This window comes from Monodon monoceros, unplaced genomic scaffold, assembly GCF_005190385.1.
Source record: "Monodon monoceros isolate NGI ecotype Baffin Bay Population unplaced genomic scaffold, NGI_Narwhal_1 Super_Scaffold_14, whole genome shotgun sequence".
Classification (NCBI taxonomy): Eukaryota; Metazoa; Chordata; class Mammalia; order Artiodactyla; family Monodontidae; genus Monodon; species Monodon monoceros.
This window is the reverse complement of record NW_021703770.1, coordinates 30,568,080-30,584,345: the sequence shown is the minus strand read 5'-3', so window position 1 is coordinate 30,584,345 and position 16,266 is coordinate 30,568,080. Positions and strand designations below refer to the sequence as shown.

At 34.3% G+C, this 16,266-nt stretch overlaps 1 protein-coding gene across 1 annotated transcript in view; it reads left to right on the top strand.

Moving 5' to 3' along the window:
* RIMS2 (regulating synaptic membrane exocytosis 2) overlaps nucleotides 1-16,266 on the top strand; it is a 649,263-nt gene that overhangs the window by 163,722 nt on the left and 469,275 nt on the right. The window contains exons 7-8 of the mRNA XM_029222530.1: nucleotides 2,371-2,403; nucleotides 2,805-2,891. Of these exons, the coding sequence (XP_029078363.1) occupies nucleotides 2,371-2,403; nucleotides 2,805-2,891 (120 nt within the window). The remainder of the gene's footprint in view (nucleotides 1-2,370; nucleotides 2,404-2,804; nucleotides 2,892-16,266) is intronic.

Here is a 16,266-nt window from a genome sequence, read left to right as displayed (position 1 = left end):
AGAGCAGAGGGCTCTGGGAGTATTTCAAAATGGTTTCTTTCCCTTCCTTCTGCTTGATGCAGGAGGAAATTTTTCTCCGATCTTCACAGTGAGCAATTGGTATGGCTTTTGGAGATAAAATTTATGGAAGTGTGGTAGTATGCCCCAAACTGGGACTCCTTGGAATTTTAAACTCTCAATCTAGTCCACAGTGAGTCTCCAGCAATTGGCCAATTATAGTTAAAAGTGTTCCAACAGACGATGGCCCCAGGTGTGGGCTTCTGCTCCTGGGCTTGTACTCTTGGTAAACTGTGATAGTCTGGATCCACTTGTTTGTTTCTCTAGTTTTCATGGCAACAGTTTGCCTGCTCTATGACCTAAATTCTTTGATGACTAAGAAGAGCTATTGATTTTCGGTTTGTTCAGCTTTTTTCTTGTAAGGGTGGGAGTGATGATTTCCAAGCATTTTATGTATCTTATTGGAAACTGGAAGCCCCTCATACACTTTCTGGAATGCAGGAATGTAGGAGTTCATTGTCAATAATGTTAATGTATTGTCAAAAAAATATATAATTACTTTTTAATATTACCAGTTCTTAAATTATTATCTCAACATGAATTTTAATTATGGTGTGATACTTTGAGGTTTGATTTTATCTAACATATTGGACAAAAGAAGAAAATTTTTATACTCTTGATTTAAAGACAAGATAAATATTTTTACCACCGTATTTATGACACATATTTTATTTGGGAAGCTGATGTAAATGTTTGTATATTTCACATATAGATATTTTACAAAGCCCAGAAATAATTTCTGAATTGGTAATTTAACTTTTTATGTCTATTAATATTTTCAAGTACAGATTTTGAAATTAGAAACTGATTTATGATTAATATAAATTTGTTTATGGTAAAAACTTTTGTCACTAATTAAGAGCAAATATGATTCCTTGTAGAGAATCACCCAGGAATTCTTTAACAAATATCTTCTCCTCTTTTATGTATTCATTTAAATATTTTTGTTTATCATGCATATTATTTGGTGAAGGATACTCTTGACTTGTTCTCCGTTTTGATGAGCTGGTATGGTAATTTTTCTTTGTCATTATCTATATGGGTACTGTTTTGTTCTAAAACGTTAAGAGATTTTTGTATCTTATTCTCAAAGGAATAACATGATAAGTTTTCTAGGTAGAATCCATTGTCACTATAGTTTGCTTGTATTTGTGTGTTTCTATATTTGGTGCTAAATATATTTTACTATTAATCCATTATATCTCTATTTAAATACTAAACGATGTGGCTTTAGCTCTAGGTCAAAACTATTGTACTTTTTGAAGTTTATGCAGAGAACATGGGATATTCTTTTTTAGTTAATATAGAGAAATATAAATACCAATTATATTCATTGGGACACAAAAATGTATAAGGGTATACGTTTTCATTTATTGCTTATATCATTTAAAATAAGAACACACTGAAAAAATCAATTTAATCTAAAGAGAATTTAATTTACAATGTTAATATAATTTCCTAATGAAAGTCCTAGATTTTGGTGACTCATTTTAGTTACCAATTCTTAGTCTTTCTTTGGGAAAGTAAAAGCTAATCAACTGATCACTGAGTCATAAGTTTATCTCTCAGGACCAGTCCCAGGCAAAGTGTGGGAAGCCACATTTCAGAGGCATCACTATCCTTGTGTTTTATCTTTCTCCACCTTTTAAATATCCAGTGCTATTTCAGTGAAACACCGAGTTGATTATAGGTTAAATGCATTTTTAGTCTGTTATAGTTATATGAATAATTTACTTTAGCTTATGAATATTTTAAATTTAATATACATAATTATTTTAGTAGCTATTTTTAGGTATTAGATGCATAATCCCCCAATTCCTTTATCTGTTCCTTTGTGAAGTAAATGAATCCATTTGTAAGGCTTTTAAAATACATTTATAAAACCCTACATTTTATTTAAAATATTTATGCCTTTACTTCAATTTATATTAAGGAAGAAATTTTAAAAATAAAGAGGAAATCTGTTTATCTTCTGTAGGCCAAATGTAACTGTGTTTAATATAATACTTTAAAATAATTATTTTAAATGCTTCAATATCAATATTAATGCAAATATGCAGAAAACTTGAGGACCAAATCATGGAATCATTAGGACAGGAGTAGAATTTTAATATCATCCCTCTATTAAGAACAAATAATTCAACTTTTCCTTTTTGTGTCATATTAATTCAAATGTATAATTCCAATTTATAGCAAAACATTAAGCTTTTCTATGTAACAAACCTCATTTTTCATTTTTATATGACCACAGATCTGTAGATAGAAATTTCTTCCTAGTACAGTGCACTCAGTTGTGCAAACTTATCTTTTTAGGGTCAAAGAAGAGCACAAACCACAACTGACACAGTAAGTAAATGTATTAAGAGTTCAGTAGGCTTGACTTCTGTACCTTTGCCACATTCTGCTTTCTGCACCTTGGATGGTATTAGCTTACACTAATACTGGATAGGCTGCAGCTAGTGTGTCTTCTGCTTTTTGACTCTCCGGCTTGTAAGAGAGCTGCCTGCAGCTTCTTACTTCATCTACATACTGACTAGATGTAGTTTTTTGCTGCCTGCTTGTGGACTGGTTAAGTATTCAAACTTAATTTCCCTATATTCTGACTGCCTGGATGATAATTGGAGCTCATATTTCCATTGGCTGTAGCTTTTGTGCCTGTGTATTTTTATTAGTATGGATAAGAAAACATTTGACCATTTGTTTTATTCATTTGGTTATTCAGTCACATTATTTGCTTATTTAAACAGGTGGTTTCCCTTTAGTGGGATCACTGAACTGGTAAATAACGTTCTCCAGCCCCAGCAAAAACAACAAAATGAAAAGGAGCCCCAGACGTAAGTAAGCTGATCTGTACAGACTAAATATTATCTCTAATAGCATAACATACTGAAGAGTATGTATTAAAATACTGCCCTTGGAATAACATTCCTCAGAAATGAAAATTGTTAGGTTATGAGTTTGATATTTTCACCTTTGATACTTCATATCCCATGGAAATATTAAAAGAAAACAAGGATAATTCATAGGGTAGTAAGAACGAAGAGATAATTCTCCCCCCAACTTTAGTATAAATTATATAAACTGTATTTATCCAGTAAAATATCTTTCTCCAATATGCAGTATATTCCAAAGTATATTTCTTTCAAAAATAATTCCAGAAGACATTAAGAAGTATTTACCCCCCAATTCAATCTTTGGTTAAGTAGTTTTGGAAGGGTTCTTTTAAAAAAGGTTAAGAAGATTTCTTTATTGTTATACTTCTGAGTGTCTAAATATGCTCCAAGGTATTAGAACATACAATATTAACTAAATTTATGTGACTATTGAATCCTATTTTCACTGAATATTTCATTAGGTTATGAAACATAATTTGGGAAATCCAGCAATTTATTATCACATTGGTCTGAAACATTAAAAAATGTCCATTCCGTTTATTTCAGTTATTAGTAGATTAAAATACACTCTTTAAGAAGTTGTTCATACTTGTATCTTTTTATCTTTGTGCAAGAAATATTATTTATGTTGTAAAGATTGCATAGATTTAAATTCCACACTCCCCATGATAACTGCCGTCTTACTCAGAAATGCTCTTACCAGTCAGCCTCTGCACTTCATAAAAGTAGGAATTATGTCTATGGAGTAGATGGTTTGGTTGTATGAATGGGTAGATTGAAAAGTGACATGAGCTCTAGGAGAGAACAAGAATAACTGCCAGGAGCCTTAAGATGAAACATTCAGAAAAACATTCACATTTTGCCTTTAATGAAAATAGAAGATAATGTCTTTTTGTTTTGTTATTATTGAGGGTAACCCCTCATCCATTTTATGTTACCTTGTATGCATTTTATTTTAAATTTGGTCAGTGTTTCATTTTCAACTGAAGTAAAACTGTATTGTGATATGCTTCTCCTACTAGCTAATAATGTATTTCTACGGTTGGAATTGTTGCTGTATTTAAGCCAGTTGAAGTCAAGACCCGTATTTGTCTTGTCTATATTCTATCCTTGACATATAGCAGAGTGACTGATCCATGGTAGGAACTCAATAAATGCGTCTTCACAACTGATTTTACATGTTTTACCCTTTTATGATGTAAGAATACTGTGTCCCAAGGAATAGAAATAAATTCAATAATCTTTCTCTAATCAGCAAAAATTGTATTAAAATTGCACACAATGTCATTGTTTTGCTGATTTTTCTCTAAGGCACTGAAACATAATAAGGTAGTAAAATCAATAGCAAAATATAATTAGATGCGACTTTGTCTGAATTTTAAATGATGCCAGTTATGTATCTTGTTTGTAGGTTTTAGAAAATAATCAAGATTGTTATGTTATTTAGTAGATTACAGTGGACATTAAATAAAATAGATGTTTTGTTAGTAACTTTAAAAAGTGATCAATAATTATTGAAACAAAATGACATTTGACTGGGATAAACAAAGATCAAGGCAAATTTGAAAAGCAATAGCTTTATTTCAATAATAAATATAATATAGTTTGCTTTGATTTTTGGCTAGGAAGATTGTAGGAGAAAAGACTAGTACTTTCCGATATTTTAAAAATTAATTCCAAATTAATAACTATTATTTCCATTAATGTTTCTTGGACAACTAATTCATTCTTCTTGTTCTGTGATTTATACAATTAAAAAAATCAGAACTAATAAGTTCTCTTAATAGCTACTTTCTTCATCTTACAATCTTATTGTGCTGAAGATTTTCTGATATATAATTTTCTAGGAGCTTTCCTTTTATCTTTCTGATCCACAGATCGGGGTACTTCTGAATCTTCTCCTTTAATTCATCTTCTCTTTGATCAGAGTCTAGGACTTCTTATTTCTGAATCACCTCATTTGTTTCTCTCTTTGACTACCATTTGAGAAAGATAACATCCTTTCTGCTTACTTTCTATTCACTCACCTATTAAATTATTTTGGAGAGTTGAATTCTAGGTATTCATTTTAATTTATAAATGTTAAAAAGTAGGACTTATGCTTTTCATATTCTGTATGAACGTTTTCACAGTAGAATAACTAAGTAAATATTCTATCAGATAGTATTTAAAAATCTAATATTTCCTGAACAGTAATTTCATTTTAATGAATTTCTATAAATCTCATGTTGTGATTTTCAAAGCTTTAATAATGTAGGTTCTTTGAGGTCTGTATTTTTGGAATTTGTTTATTTCATAGTTTGTTTTTTTAATGTAACAGGAATGTAATTTTGAACTTTGAATGTAATGTAATTTTGATTTGGGTAATTCATGTGAAAATATAGGTATAAGTAGAACAAAGTATCCCATTTTGACTTTCCATAAGTACTGAGGCATAGAAAATGGATTGAGCCAATTTTCAGTTGTCAGTTCATTCATCTTTGCAGAAATTGCTTAATATACAAATTCAATAATTTTAAATTCTTTTCTTTCTTTCACTATTTTTTCACATTAATATTAAAATGAGGGAAATTTGTCTGTAAAGATAATATAATATAGGTTATATGTAGGGTGTAAATGAGTCTTTGGATAATTAAAATGGGCATACTAGGAAAAAATGATAAATGCTATTTAATGCAACTGTTATTTTAACTTGGTGTTGCCAATATGTAGCATAACATCAAAGGTACGTTTTTTAATACAGATTAATTAAACCAATCATTTGGATTAGTTTGATTTTGAATTTTCATGTAATAACAGTTTTATTCATGTTGTGACATGTTAAATAATAAATGTACTTTTGAGGGCTTCCCTGGTGGCGCAGTGGTTGAGAGTCCACCTGCCGATGCAGGGGACATGGGTTCGTGCCCCGGTCCGGGAAGATCCCACATGCTGTGGAGCGGCTGGGCCTGTGAGCCATGGCTGCTGAGCCTGCGCATCCGGAGCCTGTGCTCCGCAACGGGAAAGGCCACAACAGTGAGAGGCCCGTGTACCACCTCCCCCCCAAAAAAATGTACTTTTGAAATATTAGGAAAATCTAAAATTTGAAATATTGGAATGAGATGGCCACTAATATAGTAATCCTCTTTGATAATGAGGTATTTTAATAGGAAAACGATGCTAAGGGGAAGAGTGTTAGCATAGAGAAATCATAGGTGAAAGTTATTAGGTAGCAAAGGGTTTGAGAGACACAAAGAAGACTAGTGTGGCTGTAATATAGTGGACAAGAGGGAGTGTGACAGGAAGTGAGGTTCTGAAGGTAGGACTCAGACAGGGCATTGTTTCTCTAGAGAGTGAGAAGGAGTTTGGATCTGAATGTCAGTATAAAGGGAAGATACTGAAAAGTTTTAAACATGGGAGTCACATAATTTAATTTATGTATAAAAATCTGGCTGTTCTATGAGTAGAGTGAGTGAGGATGGAGGTCGAGAGAGTAATGAGGAGGCTTTTGTGAAGGACTTGGCTAGAGATTATGATGACTTGGACCAGGTTGATGATACTGAAGATGGAGGGAAGTGGATTGGGGATATATTTGGAGGTTGAAATGACATGATTTTTTAGTGGAGTAGATTTAGAAGAAGTTAGTAAGGAAGATGAGAGAACCAAAGAGGACTGCCAGAATTCTGATTGGAAGAACTCATTGGGTGGTGATACCATTAACTATGATCAAGAAGGGGAAAGGATGAACAGGTTAGAGGTAGAAACTAAAACTGAAGTTTTAAATTTTTAAAATTTAAGATGCTAATAAGTTAACCAGCTTTGAAGGAGAGATATGGATTAGCTGCAGATATAACTTTCAGAGTTGTCAGTATAATGCATAAAACTAGAAGAGGAGACAAGATGACGTAGAGAGAGAGAGTATGTGATGAAGAGCAGATAAGAAGGTCCAAGACTTAGCCCTGAAAATTCTCACACTGTGCATGGTACTAGGCATCCAGAGATAAAAGGACTATGGTTCCTGCTCTCAAATATTTCATATTCAAGAGGGAAAACATGCTGATAAGTAATTAAAAACAATACTGTGGAGACTTCTGGTTTCCTCTTTGACATATAGAGTTTGGAAGCTGTCACTCCCATCCTTACAATGAGAAAAATGCTGAACAAACTGAAAATCAACAACCCTTCTTAGATCCCAGAAAATTGAGGACACAGGATAAATCAATGCCCTGACAACTGAAAGAAGAGGTGAATAAAGAGAATCACAGCTTGCTGGGAGCAGAAACCACTGGAGCTAGGAGCTGGTAGGAAATTGAGGAAATACTGAAGGCTGAGTGTGGACTAACTTAAGAGTTAAAAATTCTTGGAAATCCACCTTTAGGGGATCCCCCACCCCAGTTTTGTAAGTTTTACCTCCATGAACTCTACCAAGTTCTCAAGGTAAAGATCAGTGAAAAATTCCCTCATACTTTCACCAGGGGGATGGGAAAAGTAACCATTTTGACATACTCCGAGAGATTTTCATTCTCAAAGGAAACTACTTTGCCAGAGCCTAACCAACATGAGAGTAGAGAAATACCCAATTATTGTCCCCCTAACCTTCCTGTCTCTCCAAAACAGGAAAAGAAGCTGAGAAGCACTTGTGACAGTCACAGCCCAGGGGCACTAGCCCATGAAAAGACTAAGACTTATTTATAGGATTATAGAATGCTTCTCTTCCAAGTGTCAGTTTAGGGATCTAGGCTGCTTCCATCTTGTTGGCAAGCCAATTAGAACACATAGCTACCAGGATCGCTGCATCAGAGGAAGAGAGAGAGAATGGAAAACTCACATTTATTCTTATTTTTTTTTTGAAGAAATAGAGACATTTTTAATTATTGTCAGTGATTACAAGATCTATCTCTTAATAATTGATAGAACAAGTAGACAGAAAAATCAGTAAGTATACAGAAGACCTGAACAATACTATCAACCAGCTGAATGGAATGAATTTTTTTAGAACATTTCTACTCAACAATAGCAGAATACTCATTCTTTTAAAGTACACACAGAAATTTTACAAAATAGAACATATTCTATGAGCCATAAAACGTCTCAATAAATTTAAAAGAATTCAACCATAAAACTATGTGCTATGACCAAAATTATATTAGTTATTAATAACAGAAAGATATCTTAAAACTCCCCAAATGTTTGGAAACTATTATATAATCCATGGGTCAAAGGGAAAAAAAAGGAAATTCGTATATATTTTGAACAGAAATAAATGAAAATACAGCATATTAATATTTGGGAGCTGAAGCTGAGGCAATACTTATAGGGAAATTTATATGATGAAAGACTTACACACATTTATTCTTTTTTTTTTTTTTTTTTGCGCTATGCGGGCCTCTCACTGTTGTGGCCTCTCCCGTTACAGAGCACAGGCTCCGGTCGCGCAGGCTCAGCAGCCATGGCTCATGGGCCCAGCCGCTCTGCTGCATGTGGGATCTTCCCGGACCGGGGCACGAACCCGTGTCCCCTGCATCGGCAGGCGGACTCTCAACCACTGTGCCACCAGGGAAGCCCTCACACATTTATTCTTAATTGTGTAAGACGGGAAGTGACATAGGTCACTTTTACTCATAGCTCATTGCCCAGAACTTGTCACAAGGCTCTTAACTAACTGCAAGGAAGTCCTCATGAAGAGAGGAAACTCTATATGGTGAGCACTAGTAACATCTAGTACAGTTAGTTTACATTTGATTCTTATTTATTGCAATGAGATGGGTATTTCAGGATGCCAAAAGATAAAGACATGCCAAAAGAATGCTGTAGTAGCAAAGGTAACTCCAGTATTAGTCCCCATTCTTGGTACTGTTGGTTCTTCTGAAACTGCTGTAAGTAATGACTTGAGATCAAGATCTAAGTTTTACAATACTGAAGGGTAAGGTTAATAATATGAAGAAAATTCAAATACAGAAGTATCCTCTCAAAGGAAGGAAATTTGCTGTATGTAGTGTTTCAAGGAATACCAATTCAATTTTGTCAGTGGGATTACAGGGAGATTTCTTTGTATTCTCTTAGGTGGCAGTGAAAGGAGATTAAAAATGGGTTAACAGTGAAAATATTATGAAAGCATACTGAGAAACCCTTAGTTGAACATTAGAGATTACAAAGTACAATAATAAATAGGATAAAGAGTAAACAAAATAATTTTTAAAGGGAGGAGCGAGATATCAGAAAATCATTCTTCTGTTCTTGGATGGAAGCTGTCTACTTTGGTTTGTCATCTGTTTGATACAAGAGTCATTGGTTAGCTCTTTCTCTCCAAAGACCATTTGTTTCTGGGGATTCTTAAGACTCTTTTATTTAAGGTCTCCTGATGGAGCAGATTTCCAACAGTCCATGCAAAATTGTTTGTGTCTTTTTAGTTGTGAAACATAAGTCCAAAGATCAACATTTTGAGGCTTTTGTTGAAGTGCTAATTGTTAACATGACTTATTAACAGTCTTTTCCATCATAACCCTGAGGTAGTTTTTCTGTCCTATCTCTTCCAGAAGACTAAATCTGTAGGTTTCAGGTCATAGAGTGTTCCTTAGAAGGATGTTTTGGAAATCCTGCTTGTACCTGTTGATGTTAAGACTAAGTGTATCACATGATTCCTTTGCTGTGCTTAATCATGTTAACTTGCAATAACGCTGACTCTAGGGTCAGAAGTGAAATACTAAATGCCTGGGCAGCCTATTATTAACTTATAAGGGAAAGCTGATAGATCTCTCCAAAAGTTGATTTTATTGTTTTGAAGGCTAATGACAATGGAAATTGAAGGGTCATTGAGAATATTGTTAATTTTACTTAAAAAATTCCACTTGTTTTTTTTCTACTTTTTCTTAAGCTTGAGGATGATATGGACAACGATGTTTTCTTGTAAGCTACGTACTTCTTATTGGCGCTTGACTGGTCAAAGCAGTTGATATGGACTTGTGAAATAGTGAAGGCAGTTCCTGCACATAAATATGTTTCCAGGTCCAACATAGATAGTCTTCAACCTGAGTGGTCTAAAATTGACTGCATTTGTCATATATCTTAGAACCACCTTAAATTCCTTTTGGCTCAAAAAAGGGATCAATAAATAAAGAAATGATGATAGATTGCTTGTTCAGAAAATGCATTTAGAAAAATTGATAAAATTACCAAAGTGTTTATTGCCAAGTAAAGTTTTTATTAAAACATAACATATGTAGTGAAAAGTGCACAATTTGAAAATATACAGCTCATTGAATTGTCAGACAGTGAATATATCTGGAAATCATCACTGAAAGCAAGAAGCAGAACATTACCAGCCCTTCAGGATCTCTTCCTTATGCTTCCTTCCAGGGAGGACTGTCTACCACCCCAGGGGGTGGCTTTTATCTTGAATTTTTTCTAGCACCACATATTATTTTTGCCTACTTATATTTAGACTTCATACAAATAGAATCATATGGTATATTGTGTCTATATTATTTTGCTTAACGTGTTTGTGAGATCCATTCATATGATTGCATATAGTTGTATTTCATTCATTCTCATGATTGTATGGTACTCTAGTGTCTGAAAATACTACAATTCATTTATGTTTTACTATTTCTGTACATTGCAATTGTTTTTAGTTTTTGGCTATGAATAGTGCTGTGATATACATTCTGATGCCATTATTTTTTCTTATTACTTTGGAAAATTTTGTAGTTATTTGTGAAAGTGAAGTACTTCAGCTATTTAAAAATATTTTCAAACGTTAAATCTAGTTACTATGTCAGGGTGTCTATGTCTCTAGTTTCCCATTTATTTATTTGATAATGCTATAGATACCGTTTCTTGAGCATGCCCTACTGTTTGATGTTTTGGTGCCTCTGCATCTGGCCAAGAAAGGGAGAAAAGGCGTTCCAGGGAGAGGAACAGGGTGATATGGTCAGATTTGTATTTTAGAAAACCAGTAGAGTTGTAATAGTCACTTAGGCAGCTATTTAGAAGTTCAGAGGAGAGACCTGCTCTGTGACTGGGATGACCATCTATATGACATATGTTTATTCTTTTTTTTTTTTTGCGGTACACGGGCCTCTCACTGTTGTGGCCTCTCCCATTGTGGAGCACAGGCTCCAGACGCGCAGGCCGAGCGGCCATGGCTCACGGGCCCAGCTGCTCAGCGGCATGTGGGATCTTCCCGGACCAGGGCACGAACCTGTGTCCCCTGCATCAGCAGGTGGACTCTCAACCACTGCACCACCAGGGAAGCCCTATCCTTTTTTTAATAAAAGGACATTAGTCCGTTCTGTCAGCGGATTAGTAAAGCAGTGGCTTTTATACTTTTTAAAAAAACTTACATCCATAAAAAGAAATATATTTTGCACTATAACCCAGTATACACATACCTACATAGAAATATACATATATATGTGTAATAGAAACAAGATTTATATGAAATCTTCCTTGTACTCTTTCCAATGCTATGATCTGTTCTATTTCATTAAAAATCATGAGTCTTGGCCTGCTAAATTGATTTTATGTCCTTATATTGGGTTGTACTCTGCAGTTTGAAAAGCACTCTATAATGTGTGTGACTGCATTTAATGATCACATTTTATAGCTGCATGCCATGAACTTGTAGAAAGCACAACTCCAAACTCATCATCTAATGAAAGTCAGTGTTATGGAAATCATGAAAGTACACTTGTAAGATGTATGGGAAAGCAACAACAGCAACAAAAAGCTATGTGGCTGGGCATAAAATTACCAGGCACAGCAGGATTACTAGGAGCTAACAGATTGAAAAATTTCTGTTTTCTTAAAGAAGTCAGAAGTGAAGAAATTTTACTTTGGAAAACAGTTCAATGAGTTGCTTTGGTGAGGATGGAGAAAATAGACATGAAAAATTTGGATAAAACAGCTTTTTGAAATAAAGTGGAAAAAGCAATATTTCTAAATTGATAAATTATTGTATATGTCTTTTAAATATTTATTTGTCATAAAAGTTTTAAATTAAATGTGAGTACATCTTTGACTCTTTTATCTGTATCAGGGATCTGCAAAATATGGCCTGTGGGTCAAATCCTGGCTGCTGCCTGTTTTTGTAAATAAACTTTTGTTGGAACACAGTCAAGCTCATTTATTTGTTTATCTATGGCTACTCTCACATCCCTTTGGCAAAACTGAGTAGCTATGACAGAGACCCTAAGATCCACAAGGCTTATAATATTTACTATCTGGACCTTTGCAGAAAAAGTTTGCTTACCTCTGATTTACATCACTGGAAACTTATGTATTTACCTTTATATTTATATTTATAAACTTAAATATATAAGCTTATATATTTAAGATTGTTTAGACCTTTCATTGTATTTGGAGTTTGGTTCTGACAATGTTGTTTTGGAGTGGAACAAACAAAAAACCCAATGAAATAGAATGCAGAGTCCATAAATAGACATTTGCACATGTGAGAACTAAGTATATGATAGATTGCTATCACAAATCAGTGGAAGAAAGGATGGTCTTTTTAATGGTGCTGGGAAAATAGAGTCTCTATACGCAAAAGATTAAAATTAAGTTCTTGCATCACATCACATATAAAAATAAACTTTAGATTGATTAAAAGCCTAAATGTGAGAGGCAAAATTATAAAGCTGTTAGAAGAAACTGTAGAATTTTTTGTGACTGACTCAGGAGTAAGTAAGGATTTTTATTATAGCCAGCCACCAAAACCACGAACCATGCAGGGAGAAACTGATGTATTAGAATGCAACAAAATTAAAGAATTCTGCTGAACAAAATTAGCCATCATTTGTCAGACTAGGACATTTGCTATGCTCAGCTTATAAAGAATTAACATATAGGCTTTACAGGGTTCTTCTGCAAATCAGCAAAAACAAATAAACAACCCCATAACCCCCCCACCCTGCCCCCGCCCCACCAGGAAAACCAATAGAGTTTTGGTAAAGGATGGCAGGAATAGGTAGTTCACAGGTAGGGCAGTTCAACTGGCTGAACTTCATTAGGAGTCAGAAAAATGTGAACTTAAAAAAATAAAACATCAGTTCATATCTACCCAAGCTGCAAAATTTTAAAAATTGAATAATATCATGTATAGGCAAGGATAAGAGAAAACTGGAGCCTTCATACCCTGTTTGCAGGTGTGCTAACTGGGTTAAGCCATTTGGAGGGAAGTTCAGAAATATTTAGTGAACTTGAGTATGTCTATTATATTTCTGTATACATATCTCAGAGAAAAACATATGTGTTTATAAATATCTCATTACAGAAATATTACAATTTATTGGAAATATACAGTAATGAATTATAAAGGGCCAACTTATTTATTTATTTACTAATTCTTTTTTTAAATTGAAGTATAGTTGATTTACAATATCATGTTAGTTTCAGGTGTACAGCACAGTGATTCAGTTATATGTATAAATCTATTCTTTTTCAGAATAAAGTGCCAACTTTTAAAAAATAAAGGTATGAATAAAATGTAAATAGGGAACATTATACAGCCATTAAAATGTGTAAACTTATAGTTGTTGGAGCTTGGATTCTGCAGCAACATTGAATTTGTATCTGGCTTTACTTACTAGCAGTGTGACTGTAAGTAAAAATAGCTTCTCTGTAGAATAGAATAATAGTAGAATATTTATAATAGTACCTATCTACCTGATACACAATAAGCACCATATGCATTAACTATTGTTTATTCTATTTAGATTTTAATATAAAAATGTAAAGACTGGTTCCTGAGGGAAGGGAAGTCACATCAGGGAAGGGAAAATAGTTAATTAAAAAGGGAGCCAAGCATGGATCAGTGCAACCAAGCTCATGATCAACTCTGTTTTGGATACCTACGGTTTAAAAACAGAGAAAGAAAGAAAATTTTAAAAAAGGTGTGCATTGTAATCTATCCTAGGAGGAAGCGAGAGCATGTATAAAATATAAATGCCCTATAATGGATGCACCATAGTGAGTCTAAAGGGTGAGTGGCTTTAGCTGAAAGAGGGGAAAGAAGCAGTGCAAAAAATGAGGTTGAAGGGGTGAATGTGTGTGAGAACATTCAAGGCTTTGTATGTCTTCATAAGAAGACTTTTCTTCTTAAAAACAATCAGAAGCCATTAGCGTATTTTAAGCAGTGAGATGACAAGATAATTTTTCTGTAGTACGCAGAAGGGGAGAAGTGTGGATGTGAGTAGCCTAGCCAGGAGGCTAGGTGGGCATTGATGGTAACAAGGCCTATGGTATTGACAATGGATTCAGAGACAAGCGGAAGGATTCAAGACATATTTAAGAAGTAAAATTGAAAGGACTTAGATTAATTATGCATTTGAAGGAGGGAGATATTTCTAGAATAATTCTAGATTTCAGGCCTGCATAATTAAATGGTGGCACAATTCACTGAAATTGTGCACTGGCAGGAACACTGGCAGGGAATTTAGTTTAATAGGAAAATTAGGAGTTCCCTTTGATACACACTGAATTCCAACTGGCACTGAGACTTCCAAATAGAGATGTCAAGTAGGCAATTGAATATTGAAGCTCAGAGGAGAAGTCTGAGCTGAGGATTTACATTTATAAGTAATTTATATATAGGTGGAAATTGAAATCTTAGGTGTGGGTATGATTGCCTAAGAAGACATAGAATGAAAAGAGAAGAGGGACCTGAGTCTTGACCTTCAAAGGAGAGAGAAAATGAATGGCAGATACAGGAAGAGAACCAGGAGAGTGTAATGAAAGCCCAGTGGGCCTGTGAACATAATTTCAAGTATTGTTGAGAACTCAGTAAGATGGAGACTAAAAAATTTGTCCATTAGTTTTAGATACAGGGAGATCCTTGGTAAACTTTGTGAGAATTAAGAAGTAGACTGGAAATTAGATTAGATTGATTGAAGAGTGACTGGGGTGAGGAAGCAGAGATAGAATTTGGCCTATTTATAAATGGGAAGGGAAGAAATGCTCTTTTTGGCAAGGAATATAATTTAGCTCCCGAATCTGCCTGTACACCACCACTTCTACATATGGTAGTTTCTCATTTTATAGGACTGGAAGGATGAATACACAAAATCTATAAGTCCTCTCTTATCGCCTCAAGCTGTTGTAGTCTAGTCCTATCTGAATTTCGGCTTCTCTCTCTCTCTTTGCTGCCTACAGCTGGGAAGATTTGATCCCATCCTACAGCCCTAATAATGCTGTAGTCTCTGGGATTACTACAGTTGTTATGTAAAAGAGTTTTAAATAGCTCTAATCTAGCACTTTGGGATACATAATTACTAATTTTTCTGCTAATGTGATTGGCCTTCTCCCTGTTTGTGAAATGGGGTTTCTACTTCCCTTGAGGCATTATTTTGTACAACAATTGACTTAACTAGATTTCTGCTTTTTGTTCCAGTGTGACTTGGTAACTTGCCTAATACTCCAGTGCCTCTAGAACTAAAACAAAACATTACTCTAATTTTCTTCTTCTTTCTCTGTTTCCCAGTGGGGTTCAGCCATGTGCTGAAAGATATGCCAGAGATTGATTATAAGTGTATACCCAGGTATACAGTAGAAATGTATAATATACCTCACATATAGAAAGATAGTTCTTCTAAATGGTTGAGAGAAGCTACGATGCAGAATTCATTCAGTGGTCCACTAAAATCATGCTTGCTCTGGTACATGTTTATGGGCTTTGGTTTCCTGTAGTGGTGCTTATTTTGTGTAAACAGAGATTCACTTAAACCTGGTGGGAGATCATCAGGGAAAAACAGTATGTTGTCTGAAGTTATAGAAAAAAATCGAGAAAACTGGCACGGCTATTTGAATTTACTAATATTAGGTGTGAAAAAGGAAGTCTGCTTTTGTGGTTAAGTAGGTAAAAGGACTTACATAGATCTATTTTTAATTTACCTACTGACTTTAGGTTAGCACTTTGAAACTAACTTTTTTAAAAGTCAGGCTTATTTGAGGTATAGTTTATTTGCAGTAAAATTCACCTTTAAGACATACACTTCACTGAATTCTGGAAAACATACATAGTTAAATATCTACCACCATAATCAAGACAGACTATTTCCTTCACCTCCAAACGTTCCTTGTGTCCATTTGTAGTTAATCCTCTTGCTCTACTCCAGCTCCTAGCAACCATTGTTCTGATTTCTGTCCTAATAATTTGCCTCTTTCTGAATGTTATATAAATGAAATCATATCTTATAAAAGTGGGCAATCTGCGACCCATGGGCCAAATCTGGCCCACTGCCTGTTTTCAGTGTCCATAAATAATATTTTATTGGAACACAGCTATGCTCATTCATTTATATATTGCCATTGGTTGCTTTCTGGTTCATGCTTTTTAGAT